Below are 13118 nucleotides of genomic sequence, written 5' to 3'. Positions count from 1 at the left end.
GTGGAACATGTGTGCACTTCCTTATATCACCTAGAATCTAATGGCATGATTGAAAGAACTGGTACAGATGTGTGTACAAAATAACTGGAACTTCAAGAAAGAGTTGGTTAGATTCCTTGTTTCTTACCAAACTACTCCCCACAGTTTAACAGATGTAACTTCTTTCCTATTAATGCATGGGAGGTTGCCTTGCCACAGGCTGTGTCCAGGATGGATGAGAGATGAAGGATGACAATACAAGTGGATTGAGGAGACGCAGAGAACATTACGAGAGAGCTTACAGGATAAACAAATTGAGTCTAAAAGGTATACAGATGTCAAACGAGGGGCGCAAATGCTTGGAATACAAAAATGAGATTGGGTCAAGGTAAAATTACCTGGTAATATTGTAAAGGCATTGTCAAGATTTTTAAGTCCCACATGAGTGAAGGAGTGTAGGGGAACACATGTGCATTTGGAAAATGCTGATAGATGGAATATGAATAGGATTACATCTAGCTATGGTGGAAGAAGTGTATGTGGAGATAAGAATGCGTGGTTTATGTCAGGATTTAGTGGAAGATGAGAGTGAATGAACAGAAGAATATTTCGGTAGGTGAGGAGAATCAAGTACAGGGGGACAGCAGTGACAGTGCTCAAGATGAAGATAGTACAGAACGCGTAAAGCAATCCAATGAAATTCAAGGACTATGTTATGTATTGAAGTTTTGTCTCATTAATGTTGTAGTTAATGGAAAAGAGGAAGATTTGTTGCATCCTTGGCTAATGCAGGTCTCTCTGTTCACAAGACCTGTGTGAGCCACTGAACGTTCGATGTTTGACAGTTGGGGCAGAGAGGTCCAATGGTTTTGTTCGCACTGGCCACCTCTCTCCCCGCTTCAACATAAATAAAGTTATATACAACTACTCACCTGGTGACCTTTATTCATTTCCACAGGGGGTGGGTTTACAGTTTGTGGCACAGGATGTTCCAGGAATGCAAGGTGCCTAGGTGGCAACTAGGTATTGACTGAAGTGTATGGTCTTGAGTTCACACCTGAACTGTAAGAGTGTTAGCGCTGTCTGTATTGCCACAAGGAATGTGTTCCTGCCGATGGACTACTCAAATAGAATGCTAGTTTTGTCTCAAATTTAAAGATAGCCTGGCTGCTGGAGGAGCTGGACCCACCTGAACTGGAGAGTTTTGCAGGTAGGCAGGAAGGTGTGCAAGGGGGTCTTAAAGAGTATTCTGGCTAGGAATGGAAGCCAGTGCAGTTCCTCCAGAATGGGCGAAATGTGGATGATTTTTTTTGTTTCCCTGTGAAGAGCTGTGCTGCGACACGTTTGGAAGCCCTAATTGGTCCACCTGAATGCAGATAAGGAGTGAGTTTGCCCCATTGTGTTGTGTTGGGCAACGTTTGAACGCAGTACCCTCTGGGAACACTATAAACAACTATGACTACAGGTATAGGCAACCCAACCTTTGGTATAAGCTTGTACTACAGAGTTTTGGTAGCGTGTTGAGCAGCCAGGCTCATCTCAAGAGGGGAAATGTGAGCAGTAGTGGAGTTACACAGAGACCTACAGTTACATGTATTCAAATATAACTCTTACACTCAAGGTTTCTTGCATAAACAATTATTGATTTATCAGTCAGTTATAAAGCTTTCTTTAGAAGGGAGCAATATAATAGTAACACACAACTACACTTCAATACTGTACACTCTCAGTTTCTAAATCAGTAAAGACCCTTTTGGGATGGCCCAGAGACACAACCAACACCCACAGATGACTTCAGTAACAAGTGTGCTGGGGACATTAATATCTTACTGTTGGCATTTATAATACTTTGAGAAGGGGTAAAAGGCAAAGGTTATTAGAACACAAGATACCACAAATCTTCATAAGCAGGACAAATACTTTTAGATTCTCCTAGAAGAATCATTCAATTCAATAGGCTAAACCAAAGTCAATGGGCAAACGTCTTGTATAGGATGAAGCACTTCTGGTAAGTAAATGGAAAAGTCTTTGCACAAGTTCTTAGGAGTCTGAGGAAAACAATAATTAAATGTAGGGCCACAAGCTGATTAGACTTGTGAGTTGTAGAAGTTTCAAAGCAACTCTACAGTAAGAGGTAAGTTGTCTTTAGCTTGTTTTACAGTACCTTAGCAATGAAGAAAAGATGCAGCAGATGAATTCTGTTCCTGTGCAGCTCTGCAGATCTCACTGTTCCTGGGCCTCAGTCGTGGGGAAAAGAGGGAGGACGCCAGGGGACTCCTGCAATGCACTGGGACTGTGAAAACCCACAACTGGCAAACTTCACTTTCAGTGGCTCTTTCGTGTTTCAGCTCCTCGCGTCTACCGCAAATAGCAACACTGCGGTGGACTTTCCTTGCTTCTGGGGTCCTGCACGCTGTTGAGGGGGCTTAGGCTTGGTCAGTCCTGCTTCTTGGGTGTCCGGAATCTTCCAAAAGCTCTAGGCAGGCTTAAAAGCAACGCACACAATCTGGTGTTCCTCTCCCTGTCTATACGGTGTCCAGCAGCAACTCTGTGGAAATTCAACCAGCTCCGAGATGGATGTCCAGGTGGCTTACTTTTGAGTTGATTGGTCCCACCAACTTAAGGGGAGAAGACGTCCTTGCAAAGGATTCTCTGTTGATGCAAACATGGCGTTTCGGCACTGCAGCAGGGCTTCACCGGGCAAACCAACGGTCCAGGAGTTGGAGCAGGCGTCCTCTTCAAGCTCTTCTTCAGTTCCTTCGCCCAGTGGTCGACTCTGCTTTCCAAGCCAAAAGACTTGTCTTTTATTCAGTTCTCTCCCATTCATTACAGCCTAGCTATCACTCACCCAGCAAGGTGGCTGTCCTAGCCAGACAGTCAGCCAGCCATTCACCACAGAGTGCATTTGGGTCTCCTAGGAGACTTAGCACAGGGAGTTTCGGACAACTCCCTCACTTCCTGCCTACCCCAGACACTCTGGAACCAATGGCGGGTTTCACTCCTGAAGCACGCCAAAGGCGAAATGAACAAAGAGACCAAACCTGGTTTGGTGCGCAGAGAAAATCTCTAGAAGGACCTTTCCACAAAGAACTGGCGAAAAAAGAAGACGGGGGTCAGTTTGTCAAAGATGGCTCTGTGCCATTTTGAAAAAGAGGTCTCCTGCGATTGTTTTACCGTAGTCGCAAACACAGCCCGCGGTAAAGACATACCATGGTAGCTCAAACAAAACCACTGTCACCAGACATTCTGTGAGGAAAGGGTAACATAAAAATTTTACATGAGAAGCTAGACAAAGGGGATACTAAGTAACCCCTCAAGCACTCTATTGTAAGATAGTGTGTGCTCGGTCTAGAAAGTTACAATGCTAAGTAAAGTCAATTTCACTTTACTGCTCTGGGAAACAGTAGTTTATCCCAGAGAAGGTATTTAAACTTTTGGGATATCTGGAAGACTTCCCTGTGTCACTGCACTCAAGGTGCTTTGTGATACAATGGCCCTCATTACAACATCGGCGCTAAACCATGGCGCTATTAGCACAATGGTTGTTGCTGGTGTTGTAACGGGTCCGCCATGGTACAATGGGGAATTACCACCCCCTTCCAAGGTTGGCGGCGCGGTAATTCCCCATTGAACCATGGCCCATGTAACTTAGCACCAAGGTCCCTTTGCGGGTCCCTACTTTAACGGCTGGTCTAGACCAGATGTTCAGGTCGGGTCCCGCAAAAGGTACCTCGTATTAAGGCGCTAAGTGTTTAACGGCGCCACAGCCTTTTACGGCGCCGTTAAACACTTAGCGCCAGGGTCGTAATGAGGCCCTATGTAAAAGATGATGCATATGGAGTTTGTAAGACTCCACAACCAAAAGAAACACAGAGGTAAAATTCACATTAAAATACATGAGAGAGTGGGAAAAAGGGTCACACTCTCTCCAGGTAAAAAAAATCAAGTCCTCAAAATCCAGCAAAGTTGCTGTGGGTCTCTAAGGTGAAGGGAATGGGACATTTCTGAAAATTCTCCCTAACAAGTTGGTGTTAGGCAGAAACCTGTGCAGTTCCCTTAGGGACCACTGCAAAAAGTTTAGGACTACAGGAGTTAGCAGTAAACCCAATTGGTAGCAGTCTGCACCACCCAGATTTACCTGGTAGCTGTGGCTGAGCAGTCAGACTTCTCTCAAGAAGAGTTACACAATAGGGCAGGTAAACACAGTAGAACAAGCAAATACTAACCAGAGCTTTGGTGTAAAAGATATATAATTATTTATTTAAAAACACATCTATGAAAACACACTGGCACTAATATCAAGCAAGTTCAAAAACACAGTCACTAAAGTATATACACTCCCTTAAAAGAATATTAGACAAGTCTTAAGTAAAGCACCACTTATTTTCAGACAGCGGTGAGCGCTTAACGCAGATGGCACTCTAATAATTCGGTTAAAAAGGGAGAGAAAGGCAGAGCATAAATTGAAACAGATACCAACACTTTCAAAAGAACACAACAAGAGAGGAAGGCAGAATCAAACCGTGAAGTTAGAGTTCAGAAAGCCGGATCCACTTTAAGAGGATCAGAACGAAATGTGTCCACGGTCACATGGCTGAAAAGTGCACAGAAGTCTCAAAAAGGTTCAGAAAGAAGTTGGACCAAAAGAAAGGGACCAGTTAGATGGTCAAGAGGCCAGCCCAGTTTAGAAGGTTAAGGATTTACTGTCACCTTGTAGCAATCTATGGAAAGGGAGGCCAGGCGGACACAGTACCTTGAAATGTTGAGAACACTCCAGCGGGGGCAGTTGATCCTGGCAGCGGTTGTGAGTCGGTGCTTCGTCCGGCAGAAGAGAAGGTCTCGTCGCGGAGGAGAGCAGGAGGTCGTTGCGCTAGCAAGGAAAGAAACCAGCCGCGGAGTTTCTCGATTCAAAGGAGCAGTCCTATCTTTCGCAGTTCAGTGGTAAGTGGGTATCCGGTTGCCGGGGTGCTTGGCACGGGCAATTCGACCACTAGACGTCCTGGTAGGCGAAAAGGAAAGCAAACTGGTTGTCCCCACCAGCTCAAGGGGAAGAGACTCTCCGGCAAGAAGATCTCCTGTCGTCAGGAAGTGGTGAGACGGTTCAGCAGGGCTCCACCGGTGGTGTCGTCGTGGCAGGTCGGCTCAGCTTCTCCCTCTTCGGATTCTCAGGTCCTGTGGCGACTTCTGAAGTTCCAGTCCAAAAAGCCCTGCTTTTATGCAAGAAACCCCAATTCATTCAGCTTAGCTGTCAATCAAACATGCTAAGTGGTGAGCCGGCCGGCTCACCACTTGGGCCAATCACACTAGAGTGCCACTTGAGTTGCCATGGCAACTCAGTCCAGGGTGCCTAAACCCCCTCCCACACCCCCTGTGGTACCCAGACAGAGTGGCACCACTTCTGGAGGCTTCTGTGGGGAAGCCCGCCAAAAAGTGGAACAAAGGGCTCGACTTGGGTTGGAGTCACAGAAGAGAACACAAACGCCATTTTAGAATCGAGTTCTGGCAAAAATTACCAACCGGTGAATTAATATTAAATAAATAACCTGGCGGTATTTTCGAGGCTATAGGAATTAAATAATTAAAGTTGGTCGCCTCGAACAATGGGAAAATCCCATAGAGATATATTTGCGGTTGAATATAAAAAGTAGTATCCACTGCCACCAGCCAAAACTCGATCAGGGGGGACGGAGACGTGCCCCCTCGAATAACAGACCCCGGGGCAATCGAATTGCCCCAACCAGTACGTCCACAATATGATGGTTTGTACTGGTTTCTGTTCATAATTTGGGACTAGTAAAACCAATGGTGACTTTACATACCCTGGGAGACAGTAGTCAGTCACAGGGTATGGAGTCTATGGTGGGGTGTCACTGTGACAACCCTGTTCACTGCATTGAAGGTGCTGTGTAACACACATAGTAAAAACACATGAGATCCTATGGAGTAAAAGACCCCATAGCCCATAAAACACATTAACAGTCAAAGGAACCCTTCAAATCATGTCCAAGAGTGTGAGGAAGAGTCTCACTCTTGGCAGGAGAAAAAAACAAACTTCAGAAATCCAGCAAAGCTGCTAGGGGACTCGCTAGGTAAGGAAATTCAGCCTAAACAGATAATTCTCCCTAACAGTTGGGTAATTATGAGGGCGTGGACTGGGGTTCTGAGGTCCTCAAGTGAAAGGAAGGGCTTTAGCTTTTGGAGGAGAGTAAGTTAGTACCAGGTGGTTTGCGCCTTTTTGTTGATATGTTGTCAGAAAGAGAGGATGCACTCTATATCTGGAGACCTGACAGCGCCTCAGCAACTGAACATGTACTTGCACTTTGTCTTTTCAACATCTGAAATGAACATATGTACTCTGCTACGTAAACATGCAAAAATAAATATCAATTTCATTTTGAAGGTTTGAGTACCTCTTTATCATGTTTGGTTCTATTTACCCTTTTCAATGTCTAGATTAACGTGGAGGTATCAAAATACAAATACACTCTGAAAGGAGCACGAACATTAAGTCTACCAGTATTCTACAGTATCCTTTATATCAATATTTTCACATTAGCAAAGTCAATCTTATATGCAAGAAGCAAAGATGGGGTAAATGATTCCACTTTGTAAGAATAACGTCACTCAGACTTTCAGGTGAACAGAATGTACTTGTGTACCATACTAGCCTCTTGAAGTGCTCGTTACTGTCTCAATGACGCCCGAATATCCTAATAGAAAACATGGTTGTCAATTTTTATGAATTATAATTATTATTATAATTAGTTGCACTTAATACCCAGAGTTTCTAAGCGTGGATCCGGGGATCGAACCTGTGTTGCTCTGCGTTGTCTTGCTTCCAAGATGAGCGCGTTACGCCTGAGCTATCCTCCCGAAATAATACTTCTCATCACTACAGCATTGGTGAATGGGTTTTCTCTTAAAGTGCCATAAATAGTCTAAGTCCTAGGCATAGTCCAGTAGAGAAAGTGAGCTGTGGAGCTCTCTGAAGCTAGCACTGAACTCGCAGAGCAATCTTGCCTCCCTTCTTATGTGTCTATATGTATTTACATGTGCACAAAAAGGGCTGCATAACCAGAAATTAGACTTTACATGTGAACCTTGCATTGAAAATATCTAATATTGACACCCAAGATGAGTACAATATCCTTTAAGTCAATGCTGCCCATACCTCCATTAACATAGATATTTACATCAAACCTGTGTTAAGAAAGCGTTTAGTACAAGGCGTTTTGTGTGAAGCACAGATTGGTGTTGTAACTTTGGTCAGATATGGGGTTCTCCCACTCCCCTCCAACCCCTAACTGGCTACACCCCTCCACCCAATCTCAAACCATTGCACACTATATTTTTGTCTGTATGCTAGCTCAGCGAGTTAAGCACTTGCTTCTAACATCTGTGTTCAGCCTGCAGGAAATAGGTGTGTATTCCAAAAGTACCGAATCAGCACCATCCGTCTTCCAAGGTTGATAAAAGGGGGACCATAAAAATGGGGTAATAACACCCAACGTTACTTAGCTTAGACGTTGGAGAAATCTGACACAAAGTGTTATATGAAAATGAAATATTATTATGACAGTGTGTTTCTTCCCGATTTACGATTTGAGCATACACTTTCATTAGTGGGGCTCCATTTTGTTAAAGTCGCGGAGCACATTTACCTCATTCATGTTGGGGTTCTCTCTCTTAAGGTTTCCAGCAGCTGAAATCACAGTCTTCACTGCTCTCATACCAAAGTCGTAATGGTCCTGCATTACAAGAGGGGTTACATATTACCATTGAGGAGACACTTATATACAGTTGAGAACAATAATCTATGAAGCAGAGAGATCTCAGTGAGAGAGACCTACATTCGAAAATGAAATGCACAAATAGTACTCCTGCAAAATATCAGAGACAAGCAAACACTATAAGTGCACAAACAGAGTGAACGGTGCAAAACGAGAACCGAGAGAATTGTGAATATGTTGTAAGAATGATGTTATCTCTAGTTGTACCAGTTTAGCCAAATAACCATTTCTGGGAAGATCCCGGGCCTGGTATTATTCCAATTCTAAAGTGGCACTTGCCAATGTTGTGATTTTGGTGCATGTTAGTGTTATAGATGTCAAACATTGGAGGAATATGTTTTTGTAGCTGCTGAAAGGATCAAATAGGCAGTCGAGATAAAGTATGTTTGTGCACCTTTGGTGAAAGACATTCAGTTGCGAGGATCGAAGGTGATCAGCAGGGGCTTATAATTCATCCTAGTGTAAAGGTAAGCCAGTAGAGACATGTGTGGAGCTTTGCTATTCTGATCTAGGTGTACCTTCTTCAGGGTCATGCCAAGACATCCTTATTGAAAGGGCCCCTTTCAGCACATATGAGGAGGCATCACAGGCTTGCAGTAGAGGTATTTTGACTGCAAAATGTTCCAATGCTCTTAGCAGCAGAAAACATGCTTGTGGCTTAAAATGTTGCTTTGCAAAATAGCGTTCCTTACCAAGAGTGGTTATTTTCTAGTCTGGATGTCATTTGACATTTTAATTGATATGAAATGACAGCTAAATGAGGCATATGGTGACAGAAATAATTAAAAGAGCATATGTAAGCATACATCTGAGTAACATGCTAGATACACATGTTTACATCATCTTCAGTGGCAAAGGCCTCCGGCATCTACTAATTGAGTGCAGGAAGTCAGACTTCCCTTAAACAATTCACATGTGTCCATTTGCCTTTAGGGCACATGGCTCCAGTCTCTGGAGCACCATCTACAGTTTCTCTCCTTGATACTTTCGCTCTGTAGGCTCATCACTCAGCAGGTAATACTTTATGGAATGGCACCAAGAATTTGATATATAGCACAATGAAAGATTAAATGAGCCAACCAAACCTCAAACAAAAATTGCTGGTAAGTAGGATCTGTATGGAATTCTAACAGTATTCAATAGCTATTTTCTACTGGCCAAAAACACGATGCCCTACAAATTGGGGATGTACATTATGTGGAAATCTTCATATACTCAAACTTTTTCAGACTTCTTTCTTACAGAGAGACATCCACTTACTATTGTCCATATTAATTGTTGTTTTGTTTCTCAGCAGAAGCTGCAGCTCCTCTTTTACACTATCTCGTATAGTGTAAGATATTGTTTCCATTCGCAAACTGTAGGTGTAAATACGGATTTATTTATTTCAGCTCCACTAGATACTACTCAAATATGTATGTATATTTCTGCAGCACATTGTGAATTTAAGGTGGCTGGAAGGGATTCAGATTCAGTAACTTGTTAGATGGTACATTTTAATTTGTAAGGGTGCTTTCCATGCCCATCCTACTAGACGTTTGCCATGAGGGAAACGTTTCAGATGTCATATGTCATACAGACCATATGAGTAATGATCTCTCTAGCATAGGTTTCGCTTTAATTTTGTGACCTTCCAATCTGATCTACTGATCTGTGGAAAGCATTGTGCACATCTAGGGCAAGCTCCTGTGGTCATAGCAACCCCATTTATACTTACAGGAATTAAAAATGTAAAAAAGCCATAAACTCCTCTTCAGCAGCTCACTGCTGTTCTTCAGTATGAATAGCATTCATGTAGGTGTAACCCCACTAGTAGCATTATCCTCTGAGAATACTACATCAGCACATTCAATGTGAATGTCTATTTGTAGCACAACTTTTATCCTTTAACCGGAAAAAAGATGCAACCTGATTGACAGTTTCATAAATATATCACATGAAATTCTGTAACTGGTTCACATGGAAGGTGTAGGACCTTGTATGCAGACAGTCTATGAACTTCTGACTGTAGTTCCATTTGACAGCACGGGCTGCTTTGTAGAGTTGTAGGGTCCACATTGGCTACCTGTATGGCTGTGGTGATTTCAAGCCTACATTTGAGGGTAGATTTGCCTCAGCTAAATAGACAGTTGGAATAAGCCCTATTAATCAGGCCACAAAAACATTAATTTTCCATTATGTAACAATGTGTTCACGATAAGTGTATGCACGGGTAAGTCTTCAAATCAATTGCATAGTCTTGTATACATGGATATGGATTATGCTAACATTTGTGAAAATTCGAGTGCTCAGCAATGTCTAATCGCTGTGAGATAACACAGGTTTTTTAATAGTGCCATTAATGCGAAGTCATTGCAAATGGTCTTGTTGGCGACAAAGGGTAAAACAAACAAAACATAATTTCCCAGCAGAGCAGTTCAACATATTGATATATTAATATAAAGAACTTTGCTACTAGGAATCATTATCCAATTAATCATTATTCAATGACTCTCTGAATATGTCTCCAAACTGTCCTCCATGAGAGGAAATGCAGGCATGCTGCCAAAACATGCCATCCGTATGCCAGTTAGCAAGTACATGACAAATGCTGCTGGGGCAAGACTGCCAGACATCTCCTATTTACACTTGTATTGCTGCAGATGTTATCATCCAGTAGTGCTGCCAAGTTCTAAAGATGCCTAGTCATAGCTTGGTAGCACACATTTGTATTGCTGTCTACATATGGCTCAGGCCTAGTTTATCTGACACAGTAAATATACAAGAAATAGGGTCAAGCTTGACCTACAATTGAAGTTCTTTTAAATGGTCTTACCTGAGAACTAAGTTGTTCAGAAGAAAGTTTGAATGTAGTAGTGATTTTCTTAGAGAGAACCTTTGCATTGTTGAACCCAAAAGAATACAGAGAGATCTCTGCAATCATGGCATAGTCTGGAACCATCATAGCAACTGGCCGAAACAAAGCCTATGGGAGCAAAATGGAATAAAATCAGTATAGGCAGACAAAGCGGTTAAGTAGCAGCAGGTTCTAATTTTAGGCGATACAGGAACATTTCTTTTTTGTTTGGGGAACAGCAGAAACAAACCTGGCCCTAGCGAAAGGAACTTTAACTGATTGTGTTCAGGAACTCTCAACACAGTTACAAAAGAGTTCACAAGTCTTTATTGCATTATAGATAAAGGAAAGAAGAATCGGATGGAAAAGAAGGAAGTAAAAATGAACTGCTTCCCTTTTGTTCCTTAACTAGGTAGAGCTAGATTGTAATGTTCTCCCTCAAACGCAAGAAATTAGTGTGTACAACTTGACTTAACACATCCCTCACATTTCATCTAACCACACACAAAGTCACTATATTACATACTTGTTTACATTGAGAACATTTGCCAGTTTGATCAATAACGATGTTCTCTTATACAAATAGTGAAAAATAACGAGCAGAATTTATTTCACCAAACTTTTAAAGTGGCAAGCTCCATCATTCTTAAACAGATGTGGATACTGAGGTATTCCTGGTTGTACTTGCCGGTTAGGTTGCCACGTGACCATTTTTCATTCACACAGCTGGTATTTATGTTTACAGGATGATGACAAAATTAGGAAAACAAAAAAAGGCTCAATATCCTCCTCTTTAAAAAGCCCTAGATTGGCTCTTGGCAAGAGAATGATTAAATTAAAAAACCTTTGCATTGCTCACAAGGCCCATCATGGAAAACCCCAGTAAAAAGCCCATAAATATCTCTTCAACTGCCAGCATTCAGGATAGATAGAGGAGGTTCCGTGGAAAATCATTTCACACAACGCTCCAAAATCTGGAATTCCCTGGCCCTGATACTTAAAAAAGTAATTACTGCTTAAGGAAAATAAAAATAAGGAAAGGAAGATGGCAGAGAAAGTATAGACAGAATAAGGAGGAAAAAAGAAGGGGAAGAAAGCTTGAAATGTGGGACCGCTTGAATGGAAAGTATATAAATAATGGCATGTGGCTGTATTGTAAAGATGAATGAGGGGTTGGAGAGTTTCTCAGTCTATCCTAGGTACCGGGCCACCACTTGCATAGCCCCAGGTCCTTAAAAATTCTAAAGTGGGCTGTCAAGGCGAAGAACAAAATAGTACAAAATATATTGAATAAATGTGTTGCTTATGAATAAAAACTTTGGAGAAAGTGTAAAAAAAGATTTAGAGGAGGAAGAGGATTCAAGGAATGTAATAAATATTTAGTGTTACGCGGTTCACATCCAGAAACCGGTCGTGTGGCATGTTTTCTAATTTATGAGCTATGGGGTTAATCTGGTTCAATTAGCCTCTTTATATCTACTATGCAAAGAAAAACCTATAAAGTCTATAACGCTAATGTAATATCAGACAATGAGCTCTGGGATACCACCCTATACACCTTAAAAACCTTCCACTAAGAGCTCCAGATAAGATTTGTAAGTGGGAGTATTTTACTCACAATTTTTTAATGTTGGGAGTAAAATGATTGTTAGGGAGTAAAAACATAGTCCAATTCCCAATGAGAGTATTTTTTTTTTGTCAAAATCTTTTTATTGAAACATCAGTTCACATTGACATCTTTAACAGTATAACCAATGGCAAGGATATTTGAATACAGTTCAACCATACATCATTGTTCTCCTGCCTAGAACTCAACGCATAGCGCTTAGACCAATTAATTTAACAGTGGATTGACATTTCATTTTAACCATTATATTTCATTTGTGACATCATTGTTACTGTTACTCTTGGGGGTGTATTGCTGCAGTTGTATGTAAAACAAAAAAAAAAAAGAAAAAAGATGAAGGAAGAAAAGAAAAAAAAAAAGAAAAAAAAAAAAGGGGGGGGGATTTATTTTCCACCTGTTCACTCCATAGCCCGGGTGTTGTTCCATGTCATGTGCCATGTCCCTTGTTTGTACTGAGATTCTCAGGGCTGGAGAAGGCTTTTGATCAGTCTTGGCTGGAAGAACATATGTTCCTTTTCTTTCGTATGGTCTAGAAATGGGCCCCAGATTTGTCGGAATTTGTCCGTTCGGTTCAGTAATGTGGCTGTTAGTTTCTCCATTCCCAGGAGTTCCCAGACCTTGACCCACCATTGCGCAATACAGGGGCCCTCAGGCTCTTTCCAACAGCGCGCTCGTGTAAGACGGGCTGCCATTAATAGGTGTGTAGTGAGCTGCGCTCTAGGGCCGGATTGCGGGTATGTTCCGTCCTCAGGGGAATCTCCCAAGACCATCACTATTGGGTCTAAGGGGAGGAGGATTCCGCAGATATCTTTAATTTTGGAGCGAATCTCCAACCAGAAAGATTGAATGGTCGGACAGTGCCACCACATGTGACCCAGGTCCCCTT

The 13118-nt window shown here is 42.1% G+C and overlaps 1 protein-coding gene across 1 annotated transcript in view; it reads right to left on the bottom strand.

The window, feature by feature from the left end:
* The window catches only part of DNAH1 (dynein axonemal heavy chain 1), a 3604831-nt gene that overhangs the window by 1867205 nt on the left and 1724508 nt on the right, over positions 1-13118 (bottom strand). The window contains exons 32-33 of the mRNA XM_069644003.1: positions 10585-10734; positions 7641-7727 (exon numbers count right to left, since the gene is read on the bottom strand). Coding sequence (XP_069500104.1) covers positions 7641-7727; positions 10585-10734 — 237 coding nt within the window. The remainder of the gene's footprint in view (positions 1-7640; positions 7728-10584; positions 10735-13118) is intronic.

Source organism: Ambystoma mexicanum, chromosome 2p (assembly GCF_040938575.1).
Source record: "Ambystoma mexicanum isolate Mex_15411 chromosome 2p, UKY_AmexF1_1, whole genome shotgun sequence".
Taxonomy (NCBI): Eukaryota; Metazoa; Chordata; class Amphibia; order Caudata; family Ambystomatidae; genus Ambystoma; species Ambystoma mexicanum.
Note: the sequence above shows the minus strand (reverse complement) of the source record. Positions and strands in the feature narration are given on the sequence as shown.